Genomic DNA, 15,949 nt, shown 5'->3' with positions numbered 1-15,949 from the left:
ACAACAAGCCAGTATGTGCTCATTCCTAGCTCTACTTGTAGAACTGCTCTAAACTCGCTTTCATGAATGGCATCTTTTTTTTTTTTTTTTTTAATTCATTTAAGTCATCTCCATCCCCAAAGTGGGGCTGGAACTCACAATCCCGAGATCAAGAGTTGCACGCTCCTCCTACTGAGCCAGCCAGGAGCCCCGTGAATGGTAGAGCTTTTGATTTTTATTGCTCCTCTAACTTCAGATATCTGTCAATTAATGTCTGTTAATATATTACTTTTTTTTTTAAGATTTTATTTATTTATTTATTTGACAGAGAGAGACACAGCAAGAGAGCAAACACACGCAGGAGGAGTGGGAGAGGGAGAAGCAGGCCTCCCGCTGAGCAGGGAGCCCGATGCGGGGCTCGATCCCAGGACCGTGGGATCATGACCTGAGCCGAAGGCAGACGCCTAACGATTGAGCCACCCAGGCACCCCAAAATAAGTTCTTAAAAAGAAAGGATAAAGGCACTATCATATTTTAATTTTAATTTAATTATTTTTATTTATTTATTTATTTATTTAAATTTAATTATTTTTATTTATTTTTTAAGATTTTATTTGTAAGTAATCTCTACACCCAACATGGGGCTCAAACTCACAACCCCAAGATCAAGAATCACACACTCCTCCAAGGCACCCAGGCACCCCTGCACTATCATATTTTTAGAAAGACAAAAGTTGACCTTGTAGTGTTGCAAGTATTCGTGTGAACATACTATGTAAGACAGAGGGAGAAATAACTATAGATGTAAAAGTTCCCCAGCTCTGTCCTCTGAGAAGGCCTGGAGGCAGCAACACCCAGCAGTCATGAGCACACCTAGCCCCCTCCATGGAAAGGAACGAGGACTCCTTAGAGATACGGCTCGTCCCAGGGCTGTGTCATGGAAGGAAAATGATGAGCTTGTGATACCTTGTTGTGCCTCAGGTGGACAGAGGTAACCTCTAGATTAAGAGACACTAGAAGGGTGCAGTGTGTGGCCCTGGGGCTCTATCCTCTGCTTCAAAGGAATGGGGTCTCTGGGTCAAGGGGTATATAGGAGTTCTTTGTATTCTTGCCATTTTCTCTAAGTTTGAAACTCTTTCAAAATAATTTTTTTTTAAATTGAAGTACAGCTGATATACAATATTATGTTAGTTTCAGCATACAACAACATAGTGATTCGACAATTAGAAACATTAGGAAATGCTCGCCACTTAAATGTAGTTGCGTTTGGTCACCACACAAAGTTATTACACCACCGTTGACAGTATTCCGTGTGCTGTACTTTTCATCCCGTGACTTACTCATTTTATAACTGGAAGTTTGTACATTGTAATGCCCTTCACCTACTTCCCCCCTCCCCTCTGGGAACCACCAGTTTGTTCTCTGTATTTATGAGTCTATTTCTGTTTCTTGTTTGTTTTTTTTTTTTAAAGATTTTATTTATTTATTTGACAGAGAGAGACACAGCGAGAGGGTGAACACAAGCAGAGGGAGTGGGAGAGGGAGAAGCAGGCTCCCCACCGAGCAGGGAGCCCGATGAGGGGCTCGATCCCAGGACCCTGGGACCATGACCTGAGCCGAAGGCAGACACTCAACGACTGAGCCACCCAGGTGCCCCTATTTCTGTTTCTTGTTTGTTTGTTCATTTGTTTTGTTTTTTAGATTCCACATATAAATGAGATTATATGGTATTTGTCTTTTTCTGTCTGGCTTGTTTCACTTAGTATCATACCCTTTAGGGTCCATCCATACTGTCACGATGCAAGATTCATTCCTTTTTATGGCTGATACGCCATCCATTCTATTTACACACACACACACACACACACACACACACACACACACATATTACCCCCCGCCCCCACATCTTCTTTATCTATTCATCTATGGATGGACACTTAGGTTATTTCCGTTATCTTGGCTCAAAATAATTTTTTTAAAAAACACAAAAGATGTGCTCATTAAATGTGCTCACTAATGACCACGTAAATTTTCAATTTCAGAGAAGCTGATATTTAATATAGGGGAGCAAAGCTCTGTGGGCCTCAACCAGATCCATGTATACCCTAAGAGTTTACTGCCTTGCTTTAATTTACTAATGCAAAGCCAGGTCCTGTTTTCCTACTGCTTAAGATGCAACTTTCTATCAGGGAACATGATGGCTTCCCCTACTCTCAGAGACAAGGTCACCTCAGAGGGTGCCACTGAAATAAAAATACATTATTTCATTCTTATAATGAAATGCTCTAAGAATGCTTTTTTCCTGTTTCCTGGGGCCTATAGAACACCGTGAGATTTTATCTGATGTTTGTTCCTCTGATCAAGCTACTGCAGGCTATGTATACACATATAGCCAAGGAATATGAAAATAGAAACTCCAATCTTGGTTTGTTTGTTTTTAACTGATTTTCTCTAGGGAATAAGGCCAGGGGTTGGAATACATGGGCTTCCATTTTTTATTTTTCTAGATTTTTTTTTAAGATTTTATTTTATTTTTTTAAAGATTTTATTACTTTTGGGGCGCCTGGGTGGCTCAGTCGTTAAGCGTCTGCCTTCGGCTCAGGTCATGATCCCAGATCCTGGGATCGAGCCCCGCATCGGGCTCCCTGCTCCACCGGAAGCCTGCTTCTCCCTCTCCCACTCCCCCTGCTTGTGTTCCCTCTCTCACTGTGTCTCTGTCAAATAAATAAATAAAATCTTTAAAAAAAAAAAGAAAAAGATTTTATTATTTTTAAAAAAGAAATCACTAAAAATCTTTTAAATAAATAAATAAATATCTCTATACCCAATATGGAACTCGAACTTACAACCTCGAGATCAAGAGTTGCATGCTCTACTAAATAAGCCAGCCAGATGCCCCTATTTTTCTATAGCTTTTGAAAATTGTTTTTACTATTAAGTATGAGATACTCCTTTGATTACAAAACACACACACACACACACACCTAGCAAAAGTATCAATGTCAATATCCCAATTGTGATAACTGTGGTATAGTTTTGCAACATGTTGCCATTGGGAGAAACAGATCTCTATGTGTTATTTCTTATAACTGCATAGGAATCTTACAATCATTTCAAAATAAAATTTCAATAAAAAAATAAAGCTAGTAAAAAAAACTCAGTTTAAGACACTGAAAAGCAACCACAGACCTAGCATTCCTGAAGGAACAGATATGAGGCACATGCAGAACGGTTTTTAGAAGCTCTTTAGAAAGCCCTTTGGTGGGGCACCTGGGTGGCTCAGTCGTTAAGCGTCTGCCTTTGGCTCAGGTCGTGATCCCAGGGTCCTGGGACCGAGCCCCGTATCGGGCTCCCTGCTTGGTGAGCCTGCTTCTCCCTCTCCCTCTGCTGCTCCCCCTGCTTGTGCTCTCTCTGTGTCAAATAAATAAATAAAATCTTTTTTAAAAAAAGAAAGAAAGAAAGCCCTTTGGAAAAGAAATTTGGTAATAAATAATAAGAGTCTTATATTCTCTAATTCTATTTGTAGGAATTTACTCTAAGGAAATAATCTTAATCCAAATCCAAATAGTAATCCAAAAAACTGAGCGCACAAAAATTTTCATCACGGCATTATCTGTAGCGGTGAGAACCTGGAAACATGAAGGAAAATCCAACACAGGGCAATGACAGAGTATGAGCAATATGTGTATGCTGCAGTCAGAAACGTGTATGTGAAGAAACTCTTTTAGTGGGAAACTTTGTATTTGTTATAATGTTATATATTTGTTACAATGTTCAGAGAAAAAAGTAGGATTCCCATTTGGCCCATGCAATATGATTATAACTAAGTAAAAGTGTATAGAAAGACTTAAAATGTTTTAAAGGTTGTCTTTAAAGATTTTATTTATTTATTTATTTATTTATTTATTTATTTAGAGAATGACAGCACACACGAGTGCCAGCAAGTGGAGGGGAGGAGCAAAGGGAAGGTGAGAGAATCTCAAGCAGACTTTGTGCTGAGCGAGGAGCAGGGCTCAATCCCACGACCCTCGATCCCACCACCCTGAGATCATGACCTGAGCCGAAACCAAGAGTCAGATGCTCAACCCAATGAGCCACCCAGGTGCCCCTAGAGGTTGTCTTTAAATAACCAGGGTACAACTGATTTCTTTCTGCTTTTCACTATTTCCAAAAAAATGTTTAATGTCTATGTTAATACATTATTGATACAATACTTATTATTGAAAAATGAGATTGTACCAAAAAGAAAATAAAGCTACTTCCTGTATTTCAAGATGCTGGCCAATGTTCCAGGTAGTCTGCCCTGGGGTCAATCATTGTTGGGCAGATGAGAGAGAATTAGGAATTCATGGAACAACATCGCCCTCCACATACACGGATCCTTCAGCCTCAACACAATGAGCTAGCCCTCTGCACATGCTACTGGAATCTCACTCCCTACTCCCTACTCTCCCATGGCCCAGCACTGAGTGACTTCTCTTTATCAGCTTAATTCTCCAAACTTCTATCTACCCCAATCACAAACTGGAAACTTTAGGGTTTCCATTTTTTATTTTTCTAGATTTTTTTGAAGATTTTATTTTTTTAAAAGATTTTATTACTTTTAAAAAAGAAATCTAGTGTTCTGCCAGGTGTTTCACTGCACAGGGACACTTATACAATCTTTGGGTAACCAGTTCATAGTTGAAGACTTAAAATCTAAAAATGATGGTGATCCATCATCCGTCAGAAAGCCATAGGATGGAGCAAGGGACCTCTGCATCAAGACTCAGGAGATGAGAAAGGACAGGCCCATTCACACACAAGCACGTGGACAGGGAGACTGACTACAAGGAGGCTCAGAGACAGCCCCCAAGGTGGGCCAGCGGAGCAAGGGGGTCATGCAGCCTCTCAGCTCCATCACAAAGGGATGGGCTATGGAGGGACCAGAGGAATCACGGAGGCAACAGGGACTTAGAAGGAAGCCCCACAAGGGAAGGCTGGGGAAGAAAATGCTGCAGAATCTTAATCATGCACTCTAACTGACACTCAGTATCTCTGCTGGTTTTAAGCAAATGTTCTAGAGGCCAGCAAATCAGGAAACAAGTTTTCTTAGCAGTTAAAATGAGTTTTCTCCTCCCAGGTTCATTATCTACAGAGTTTGTGGCCAAAGGTCCAGGCGGCACTTGTTCACTGAACTAGAAGGTATCCTCAACTTCTTTGAGCCTCAGTTTCTCTTATCTATAAAATGAAAATAACACTTTGGCATAGGCTGACATGACGATTTGATGATATAATTCACAGAAAATGCTGACCACACACTACAGGCATACAGTAAGACCTCAATCAAATATTAGCCTCTATTAGTAATAAAAATATTTTTATTACCACCATGCTCAAGAGATAGTGAGTTCCCCAATACAGGAGGTGATCAAGTGCAGGCCGCTGGGGAAGCTGCAGAGAGGACTCAAGCACTGGACAGGTAATTGGACTAAGTGACCTTTAAGGTGCCTTCTTCCAATTTTGAGATTATGAGTCTTTTTCTTAAAAGAGCGAGAGGGATGGGCACCTGGGTGGCTCAGTTGGTTAAGCGACTGCCTTCGGCTCAGGTCATGATCCTGGAGTCCCTGGATCGAGTCCCGCATCGGGCTCCCTGCTCAGCGGGAAGTCTGCTTCTCCCTCTGACCCTCCTCCCTCTCATGCTCTCTGTCTCTCATTCTCTCACAAATAAATAAAATCTTAAAAAAATTAAAAAAAAAAAAGAGCGAGAGGGAAGAAGGGAGAGAAAGAGGAAAGGAGGGAGGGAAACACATGGACAGACACTGCTCTCCTACAGGCACACGTTTCCTGACATTTTTCTTTTTAGGGCAAAGGACTAATCTCTTGGTCCCTTGAGCCTCATCCAAGAATGGTGAGTCCACCCTCCCACAGGGACTAGAGTTACAGTAGTGGTGACCGTGGCCTTATAGTGACACAAAAAACCCACCCACACTAGGCTACTGAGCATTAATCAAAGAATAAGGGTCATAATTCCTATTGCAAATTCACAGTTAATCATGGCAGATTGTAAACATGCATTTATGCTATTCGTCCCCCAAGCCCTACTACGATGAGAGTAAAGGAATAAGCAAAAGAAATAAAACCATGAAGGCAACAAGAACAGCAGATAAGAGATGGCAGCAACATTCTGGAAGATGAAATATGGATGGATTAGTGACTAATTCACAGAGCAGCAGGACTGACACCCCAGGGCCTGTGAGGAGGGGAGCTAAAAAGGACAGACCTGTTTGTGCTGCAGGTTCTCCAAAGGCTCAGGAACTGGAAGCACCAAGTACCTCAGAGGGTGGGAGTGCAGCTGGGGCTGAAAACGGGTGACTTATTTGTAAGTGAGGGAAAAAAAAGACACCAGTTTTGGGGCGCCTGGGTGGCTCAGTCGTTAAGCGTCTGCCTTCGGCTCAGGTCATGATCCCAGGGTCCTGGGATCGAGCCCCGCATCGGGCTCCCTGCTCGGCGGGAAGCCTGCTTCTCCCTCTCCCACTCCCCCTGCTTGTGTTCCCTCACTCGCTGTCTCTCTCTGTCAAATAAATAAAAAATCTTTAAAAAAAAAAAAAAAAAAAGACACCAGTTTGGCTGTGGTGTGCCCTGGTGTTTCCTCCCTGAATTCTCAGAGGAAACAAAGAACATACAGGGGGCAGAGAAACCTCGAAAACCAAACACAAAAACAAAAAGCCATAGCTTTAGAAAAAGAAGATAATGCACAAAGAAAAACAGAAAAAGTACTTAAGAAAAAGAACACAGCACAAGAAGTACTTTAAAATGTTTTTAAGGGGCGCCTGGGTGGCTCAGTCAGTTAAGGATCTGCCTTCGGCTCAGGTCATGATCCTGGGGTCCCTGGATGGAGCCCCAGGTCGGGCTCCACACTCAGCAGGGAGCCTGCTTCTCCCTCTCCCTCTGCCCTTCCCCCTACTCATGCTCTCTCTCTCAAATAAATAAATAAAATCTAAAAAAAAAAAAACAAAGAAAACAAAATTATTAAAAAAATAAAAATAAATAAAATGTTTTTAAATTCAACAGATGAGAAGTTAACATTGGAAAATATCTTCCAGAAAGCAGACAAAAAGAGAGAAAATTTAAGAAAATTAGGTCAATTCATGAGGTCTGACTTCTAAATTCTAATAAAAATTCCAGAAAAAAAAACAAAACAGAGGGGAGAAAATTGTGATACAGAGAGAGAGAAATTACAATATAAAAACATTTTCTAGAACTGAGGAGACCTGGGAGCACCTGGGTTGCTCAGTCGGTTAAGTAGCTGGCTCTGGATTTCAGCTCAGGTCATCTTAAGGACCTAAAATCGAGCCCCAAGTTGGGCTCTGTGCTCAGTGCACAGTCTGCTTGTCCCTCTCTCTCTGTTCCTCCCCCCCACCCCACCCCCACGCTCATACTCTCTCTCTCATAAATAAATAAAATCTTTAAAAAAACCCAAAAAACTGAGGGGGAGCAAAATCAATAAGGATGGACTGACATCACCTACATTATTACGCAGTGCATATCACACACCAACCAGACCAGACCATCCATGTAAAGACTCAAAAACAAAACTTAATGACAGAGATACATAAAACTAAGCTACAAAAGGGAGGGAAGCAATTACTAACTTCTTTTTTTTTTTTTTCAAGTTTTTATTTAAATTCCAGCTAACATACAGTGTAATATTAGATTCAGGCTAACAGGTTTTTTATTCAGCCATAAAAAAACAAGAGTTTTCCAAGAAAGGAACAAATATCAGGAGCAGACTAAAGTGCTCAGTTGGGGAGAAGAATGACATATGTCATAATATCAACCTGAATAATGAATTAACCCCACATTGTGATATTGGAGGAAGGAAAAGAGAGTGTGAGTCTTCTTAAAAAAGAGGTGGGTGGGGTACAGGAGTTAAATCTTCCACAAGAAAAGTCAACCATTAATATCTAAAGTTGAGAAATAAAGAATTAAGCACCTAAGTATAATCTTTGGAAATACGGGGGTAATTAACAAAAGAAACAACCATAAGAACTGCAAGGGGCTGCTTCTGGGGGCCGGAACTCCAGGTGCAGGGCAGAGGAGGACAGCTTCCCCCTTCTAAGCCTGAGATACTCCTGAGTTTGAAAATTATAAAAATACTTCTGGAGGTAATGTTTTTGTTTATGGCAATGACTGTCATGGTGGTTTCACAGGTGTATACTTATCTGAAATTCATCAAGATGGATAGATTAAATACGTGCACAGGGCGCCTGGGTGATTCAGTCAGTTAAGTGTCCAACTCTTGGTTTCAGCTCAGGTCATGATCTCAGGGTAGTTAGATCCAGCCCTGCATTGTGTTCCTCGCTGAGCATGGAGCCTGCTTAAGATTCTCTCTCCCATGGGACGCCTGGGTGGCTCAGTCGGTTAAGCGTCTGCCTTCGGCTCAGGTCATGATCCCAGGGTCCTGGGATCGAGTCCCGCATCGGGCTCCCTGCTCTGCGGGGAGCCTGCTTCTCCCTCTACCTCTGTCTCTCTCTCTGTCTCTCATGAATAAATAAAAAAAAAATAAATAAAATAAAATCTTAAAGATTCTCTCTCCCTGTCTCCTTCTGCCTGCCCCCCACCCTGCTCGTGCACACGCTCGCTCTTAAAGAAATAAATAAGTGCAGCTTTTTTTTTTTTTTTTTAGGATTTTTATTTACTTATTTGAGAGAGAGAGCACGAGTGGAAGGGGCAGAGGGAGGGAGAAGCAGACTCCCCGCTGAGCGCAGAGCCAGATGCGGGGCTCGATCCCAGGACCCTGAGATTATGACCTCAGCTGAAACCAAGAATTAGATGCTTACCAACTGAGACTTGGTTTTGCTTTCTCTTACACTGCAAACTATTTAAATTCCAATTCTAAAGCGGGTTTCCTGCATTTGCAGTTATCCTGGAGGATAGTGGTATTCTAGGTTTTTGGCACAATTCTCCACAGAATGGAGAAACACGCAGAGAGAGGTGGGGGACTAAAAAAATACCTCCCTGATAGTGAGGCCTCTCAAACTTTGGATCTGAGGGAGGCAGATCCAGTAGCTCCTCTGGAGAGTTCTTCCAGCTCCAGGAATTCAAATTCTACCCAAAGAGTAAAAGGCTGTCCATAAATGCTCGCATGAACCCCAGTATACTTTCGGCTGGCCTTTGTCAGGCAGCGGGAGGCTGAGGCTCCAGGCTAAACCCCAAAGTCTCCGCACTCCTTTGTTTGGTAACTTTTTTCCTTTTTTTTTTTGTCAGGACTCGGGTGACCAAAACACTCAGGCCTCTTCTTACCTAGTCAGAATCAACAGCATCCTGGACATTAAAAATCTACCACTTCCTGAAGATCCTCAGTCGAAGAATCAGGAATTGTGTCCAAAATCCTGCCACTTCCCTGCCAAATGCAGCTGGATGAATAACCAGAACATCTGCCTGCCACAGGAGCTAAGGAAGGAAGAACTCCTGGGCCACGTGTGCACCCAAGACCAGCACAGTGAAGCAGGGGCACCACGCGCACTCGGGCCTGGGTCTCGTCTGAGGCACTGCTGGGGAGCCGGGCAAGGCTGGGCACGGCGATGTCTGCCGACATCTGGCTCCAGGCCAGCCCACGCAGGGCAAGGAGGGAGAAATGGATGGCAGTTATGACACAGAGCTTCCTGCCTTAATCTTAGCCCCGAGAGGGCAGGAGGGCCCCGAATGGCGTTTAAGGGAGGAAGAGAAGTCAAGTGCTTTAGAGCTATGCCTCTCACCCTGACTGTGTCACCTGCACGCTGTTATGACCTTGGGCACGGAGTGGTCTCTCGGAGCCGCTACCTCCTCATCTGCGGGGGGCAAGAACAGTGCTGTCTCCTCACAGGTATGGCGGGGATCACAGGAGATGGTGTATGTAAAAGCCCTTAGAATGGTGCCCTCACACAGTAAGGATCTGAACCTGACTCACTGACAATCTCCTCAGAGTGAGCCTCACAGAGAAGCATCCCCAAATGAGGCAGGAGTGTTAGGCCTTCAGCTCCCATGGAGCAGACAGCCCTCCTCCTTGGATCCACGCCAAGCCCTCCCTTCCCCCCCAAAGAGCCAAGGGTCCAAACTCTAAAAGGAGCTCAAAACAACCTTACAGAGTAGTTAGTTGTGTGGGACCTGCTGCCGTCCTCTGTGGGTGACATGCATGGTGCTCACGAATCGGGCCAGCCTGCCTCCTCCCAGGGCCACCTCCCATCCTGCAGCCCAGCAGGACTCCCCCCACCCCCCCAGTTCTGAAGAACCACTGCAGAGTTACTCACTTGGCATGCAGCACACACTGCCATATTTGTCTCTCTGAATATGCCAAGACCTCGGCTAGACTGCACATTCAAGAGCACTAGCTGTTCTCTTCCTTACGGTTCTAAACTACCTGGCACCAGCCTGACTCGCGCGGACACGACATGTTCCTAGAGCCACAGGCGGTGCCCTCATGACCTGGCCCACAGGCCCACAGGCTAGTCTCCTTCATGGATATACTGAGTCGAGAGCCCAGGCTCCTCCAGGAGCCCACTTACCTCATCCAGCTGTCTCTTCGTCTCTTCTTCCATCCTTCGGATGTCGTCCATAGTCAGGTCAACCCACTTATCGAGCCAACAGAACAGCTGCCTGTGGAAGTTTGTAAACAGACGCCTTTCTTGCTACAAAAAGGAGGGAGCCTAGTTAGAACCCAGAAGGGAGAGGCCACTGTTGCAGCTCCCCTCCCATGATCTCCATGTCGATAAGCCCACTTTCTTGAAGGGGCGGGGAGGAGAGGTGCCTGGCTGGCTTATATGGATGAGCCCACAGGTCCCAAAAGTCAGTGACTTTTGCCCTCACGTGACAACAGGTATCACATCAAGAAGGAGGAAGCTCCCTGGAGAGGATGGGTACCTGCCTCACAGCTAGGCCCTGTGCCCAAAATGCTACCAAGACAGGCAGCCTACGAGCTCACGGTTCAGTCAAGGCCCAGAAACAACTGTGCCAAGTTCCCCTCTTGTCTCTGGAGCCTAAGGCCAGGTTAAAACTGGCCAACGTCTATGAAAGGGGGCCCAAGAGCGAGGCTCTAACACAGAGAAAAAGCTATAAAAATGCCTTAGGTCTGTCCAGTTCAAGAATTCAGGGCACTGGAGAATTTGGTTCATAGGACCTCTTGCCTTTCGGCTTCAAGAAAAGAGAAAGACTGAGTTGTATCTGCAGTTCAGTCATAGTAAACCCTAGATTCCTGTTTCCTTTTTTTTTTTGGTTTCAGTTTCCTTCCCTGTCACATGTGGTGCCCCTGGATAGACGGTATTAAGCTGGAGGACAGTTAAGTGAAAGGGGAAGTGGGGGTCTGGGAAATCAGACTGAAATATTCTGATGTCTGCCACTGTTGGCCACAAGTCACGTGGGTTGTATGATCTTCTCTTGTTGGGCAAAATACATCCCCACCAACACACACACACACACACACACACACACACACACGGGGAAGGCCTCACCCTGGTCACTTACCTTATGTATAAAGTTTTCCACTTTGTTCTGCAGGCCCCACCACTTGAACTTGACAGTAACCAGTTTGTATGCACACATGTATGGGCAGTCTTTCTGATTTACAAGTTCTTGCTGTATTAGAGACACACATATAGGCAGGCAGGTAACTGAGAGGGCCGACCTCTGGCTCTCCCTTACCCCACCCTAGCCATTTCCTTCCTCCCTGGGGAGAGGTCTGCCCATGCTGCACCCTGCCCCCCGGTGGTGAGGGTATGAACTGCACCTTCCAATTTGGGCCCAAGGGTCCTCGGCCTGTTTTGATAGATTTAAATTTTGCTGGGTCTTCCTCCGCCTTGTAATCCTGAGAGAAGTTGCAGAATTGGAGTTGGGGGAGGAAGGAAAAGAGGGAGAGAGAGGGAGGGAAAGGAAGGGAGAGGGAGGGGGACCGAGATTAGATTTTTTCCATCAGAGTACACTTCATACCAGTCTTGAAGCTGCTGGTATAGTGAAAATATGGGAAAGTGTTATAAACAAGATATAGAACTGTTTACATTTGCCTCAGAGGAGAGTTGTGTGATTTTCTCTGCCATGGTTTGTTTTCAATTTTACCCACATTAAAGCAGGCACATATTTCCACTGTTAAAAACAGAGATTTTCAACCCGGGATAAGCATCCAAATTACCAGGGAAAGCTTTTTCCAAATTCAGATTTCTGGGCCACTCCACCTAAAATCCAGCGAGTAAGAATATCTGCAGGTAGGGCACCTGGGTGGCTCAGTTGGTTGGGCGACTGCCTTCGGCTCAGGTCATGATCCTGGAGTCCCTGGATGGAGTCCCGCATCGGGCTCCCTGCTCGGCAGGGAGTCTGCTTCTCCCTCTGACCCTCCCCCCTCTCATGTGCTCTCTCTCATTCTCTCTCTCTCAAATAAATAAATAAAATCTAAAAAAAAAATATATCTGCAGGTAAGGGCAGCAGAGTTTTTGTTTTGTTTTGTTTTGTTTTAAACCTCTGCTGGTGATTCTAAAACATGGCCAGAGATGAGAACTAGCTGTCAAACCTGAAATCTCATCCAATCTCCCTCTGGCGCTTTTTCTTTATCTTTCTAAAATCATTACTGGAAATGTCCAATGTGTAGAACCGATCCTTGTATTACTGTCAGTCTCACTCCACCTAGTTATAATGTAGCCAATGCTGGGTGTGAGTTAGCCCTAAGGAAAGTTTAATCTTTGGTGTTCTTCTGCACTGACTAATATGGGCTTAGGAAAAGCAAACTTACTATGATACCTACTTAACAAAAATAGTGAAAAAAACAAATCACACACATACACACACAAGTTATAAAGTATTTCCCAAAGCTAAGAAGATTATCTATGTGTACTTAAAAAAAATAAACCTTTTGTGTCAACTATACTTAAACAAATAAAACACAAATAAATTAATTAAATCTTCCCCACCTCTGCTTCTCTCTCCTCCCACAAAACAACCAGAGTTGACAAAATACACAAAGAGCCATACTCTCTGTTAGCATTTCTGTTTGAGAAGTATTTCGGTATGTTCAGTTTGAGAAAAGCCATCAAGCTACACATTTAGGATATATTCACTTTGCTGTATGCTATACTTCAATAAAAAGTTTTTTGAAAAAGCCACTAACTTTTGAGGGTGGAAGTGAGGATACAGGCAAGGAAAACACAAGATGGTTTTCATATCTTTTTGGAAATGCACAAAGCAAGATATTTTAAGCACAGAGAGTGACTCCAGGAAAGAGGTATCATATACCCCTGGGACATGGAGAGCAAACACTTACTCCCCACCAATGGGCAGAGAGCCAAATTCCTCTGCCCTGATCCCAACGGGCCTCTGTCAAATAGGAAGAGTACTGAAGGAGCAGGAATCTAACCTTTCCTCCCTAAAAGAATACTTCCAAGGAGCACAGCACTGAGTAGGACAGACCTAGTCCCTGTTCCCTCCAAGGTCATGGTTTAGCAGAGGCTGTCCTTTTCCAGGTGTGTACTACCATGTGTTACTCTGAGAATCCACCACCAACTTCTTGAGGGCAGGGCATCTGTCTTTTCATATATTCTGCTGGAACTCACAGAACATAGTCTTCCACACATAATAGGCAGGATGTTTTTTAATTACTGGGTTGGAAAAATGAATGAATTTGAGAACTAGTTTCAGGTTCTGTCATTTCGGCTGAGCAAATTATCCTCAGCACCTACACTGTCCGTTGATAATTTCCAGAAACCAAACAGGCCACTATCTTCCTGGTGGAATCCCCAAGTCAGGACAAGAGAATTCTTAATTGTAATTTAAAAAATAAAACAAACAATAGCCAGGAGAGAACTTTCCCTTTGATCCCAGTTCGGTATGGTTTCCTGGTTTCTCTGACACTTAGAAGTCATTTTTGTATTTCAAAGGCCTCGTTAAACAGTTCAACAGTCCCTACCTTGCTAAGTACTTGGCTTCGATCTGCAATGTCTATATATATGGCCTCCACGTGTTTCCACGCCTCAGGCTCCAGTTTATGCACCTGCAGGAACAAGAGGACCACGGTGTAGTTTTTGTCAGCTACAAAGTACCCTTTATCCAGAATGAAGACCCAGGAACAGCTATTCCCGTAGCCACAGATGTGAGATTCCTACCAGTAAAGAATTACACACAAAGTTACCCAAAGGAACAGGAGGAGGGTTTTAAGTAGATACACATGTGAGAACTAATGCTCAGATTTCAGCAGGGCAAAACACTCAGGGCTGCTTACAGCACTTACGTTATTTCCATATGTTCCCGTCTGTAAAGGCTGACTACAAACACTCATGGACATACCGCCTGTTTAGCCACAGACTGCTTCCTCTGATGCCCTTTTTTTTTTTTTAAGATCTTATTTATTTATCTATTTATTTATTTATTTGAGATATTAAGAGGGTGAGTGCACATGCATGCATGTGAGCAGGGGGGAGAGGCAGAGGGAGACGGAAAAAGAATCTCAAGCAGACTCCACGCTCAGCACGGAGCCCAACGCAGGGCTCAATCTCACGACTCTGAGATCATGACCTGAGCCAAAATCAAGAGTCGGACGCTTAACCGACTGAGCCACCCGGGCGGGCGCCCCTACTTTGATGCTTTTAAAAAACTTTCTCTTGCTTACCTTCCAGCCCCTCCCAAGTAACGCCACCACTACCAGATTCCAAGCACATACAAATACCCACGTACAGATTTTTCTTTTAAAACAAATGGTAGCACATACATACACTCTTCTGCATCATGTTTTTTCCCTGAACAGTCTATCTTGAAGACTGCTCTCTATCAGTTCTTTTTAACGGCTGCCTAATATACCACCGTATGGTGTGCCACAGTTTGACTCTGATGGGCTCTTACACTGTTTCTCATCTTTGGCTACACAGAGAATGCTGCAATGAATCTCTTTGTGGATAGGTTATGTCATACATGTGAAAGCATAACTACATGATAAATTCCTAGGTGTGGAATTGCTAGAGTCAAAAGGACAGGTGCATTTTAAAATTGAGGAGTTATCATTGTGCTCTATAGAGGCTGTAATCTTCATGTTTTAAAAATACAGTTCCAGGGCGCCTGGGTGGCTCAGTCGTTCGTCTGCCTTCGGCTCAGGTCATGATCCTAGGGTCCGGGGATCGAGCCCCGCATCGGGCTCCCTGCTCAGTGGTTAGGCTGCTTCTCCCTCTCCCACTCCCCCTGCTGTGTTCCCTCTCTCGCTGTCTCTCTCTCTGTCAAATAAATAAATAAAATCCTTAAAAAAAAAAAATACAGTTCCTCTGTGCCAAGAGTTGCATTTTAGACCAATCTTAGCTCTACGAGAAAGCCCTATAAGGAGTCTTTGGAGATCATGTTTTGCAAATTAGAGACAGAGCAATCCCATGCTGGAGAAAGGGTCTAGGCACAGGCTGTTAAAAGAGGACCACAGAGAAGGCCCCAGGACAGGGAAGGAGAAGCTCCTGGGCAGAGCCTCAAAACCCCACTCTGCAGCCTGGAAGTCCCTGGGCTCTTGGGAAGCATTACTTACATTCTCCTGGGTGCCAAGATCTGGTTTGTGCCAGGTTTCAATTTTAATCAGAAAGTCCTCTTTCATGTATTCATTCTGCAAGGGAAAAAACACCTTACAGTCACCAGCCTCGAAGTTGAAGAGTAACCATCTCCCATTACTGATCGCAGGTGGTTGAGAGACTCCAGCCTCTGCCTTACAATAACAGCTAACTTGACTAGGAGCTCACGATATGCTAGGGCCACATTCTCTTGTTCAATTCTCATCCCAGCCTGCGAGGGCTGTAGTAATATCCTCCTCATTTTACAGACGAGGAAAGTGAAGTGCAAAGAGGGGAGGTCACTTGTCCAAGGCCACAGAGATGACAGAGCTGGGCCTCAACACCCTATGTGTCTGACTTCAAAATCCATGTATTTAACCACTGGACCATTCTGCCTTACGCACAGAGCACTAATGATTAACACGAGAAGGAATGGTTCACCAGTGCCCCATCCA

General features: G+C 44.2%; 1 protein-coding gene across 2 annotated transcripts in view; it reads right to left on the bottom strand.

The window, feature by feature from the left end:
• The window catches only part of PITPNA (phosphatidylinositol transfer protein alpha), a 40,951-nt gene that overhangs the window by 5,909 nt on the left and 19,093 nt on the right, over window positions 1–15,949 (bottom strand). Inside the window, exons 6-10 of one of the 2 annotated variants that reach the window (XM_021704496.1) lie at window positions 15,476–15,550; window positions 13,886–13,969; window positions 11,723–11,800; window positions 11,461–11,571; window positions 10,506–10,628 (exon numbers count right to left, since the gene is read on the bottom strand). In XM_021704496.1, coding sequence (XP_021560171.1) covers window positions 10,506–10,628; window positions 11,461–11,571; window positions 11,723–11,800; window positions 13,886–13,969; window positions 15,476–15,550 — 471 coding nt within the window. The remainder of the gene's footprint in view (window positions 1–10,505; window positions 10,629–11,460; window positions 11,572–11,722; window positions 11,801–13,885; window positions 13,970–15,475; window positions 15,551–15,949) is intronic. The other variant, XM_021704497.1, reaches the window with a different exon arrangement.

Source organism: Neomonachus schauinslandi, chromosome 15, assembly GCF_002201575.2.
Source record: "Neomonachus schauinslandi chromosome 15, ASM220157v2, whole genome shotgun sequence".
Taxonomy (NCBI): domain Eukaryota; kingdom Metazoa; phylum Chordata; class Mammalia; order Carnivora; family Phocidae; genus Neomonachus; species Neomonachus schauinslandi.
Note: the sequence above shows the minus strand (reverse complement) of the source record. Positions and strands in the feature narration are given on the sequence as shown.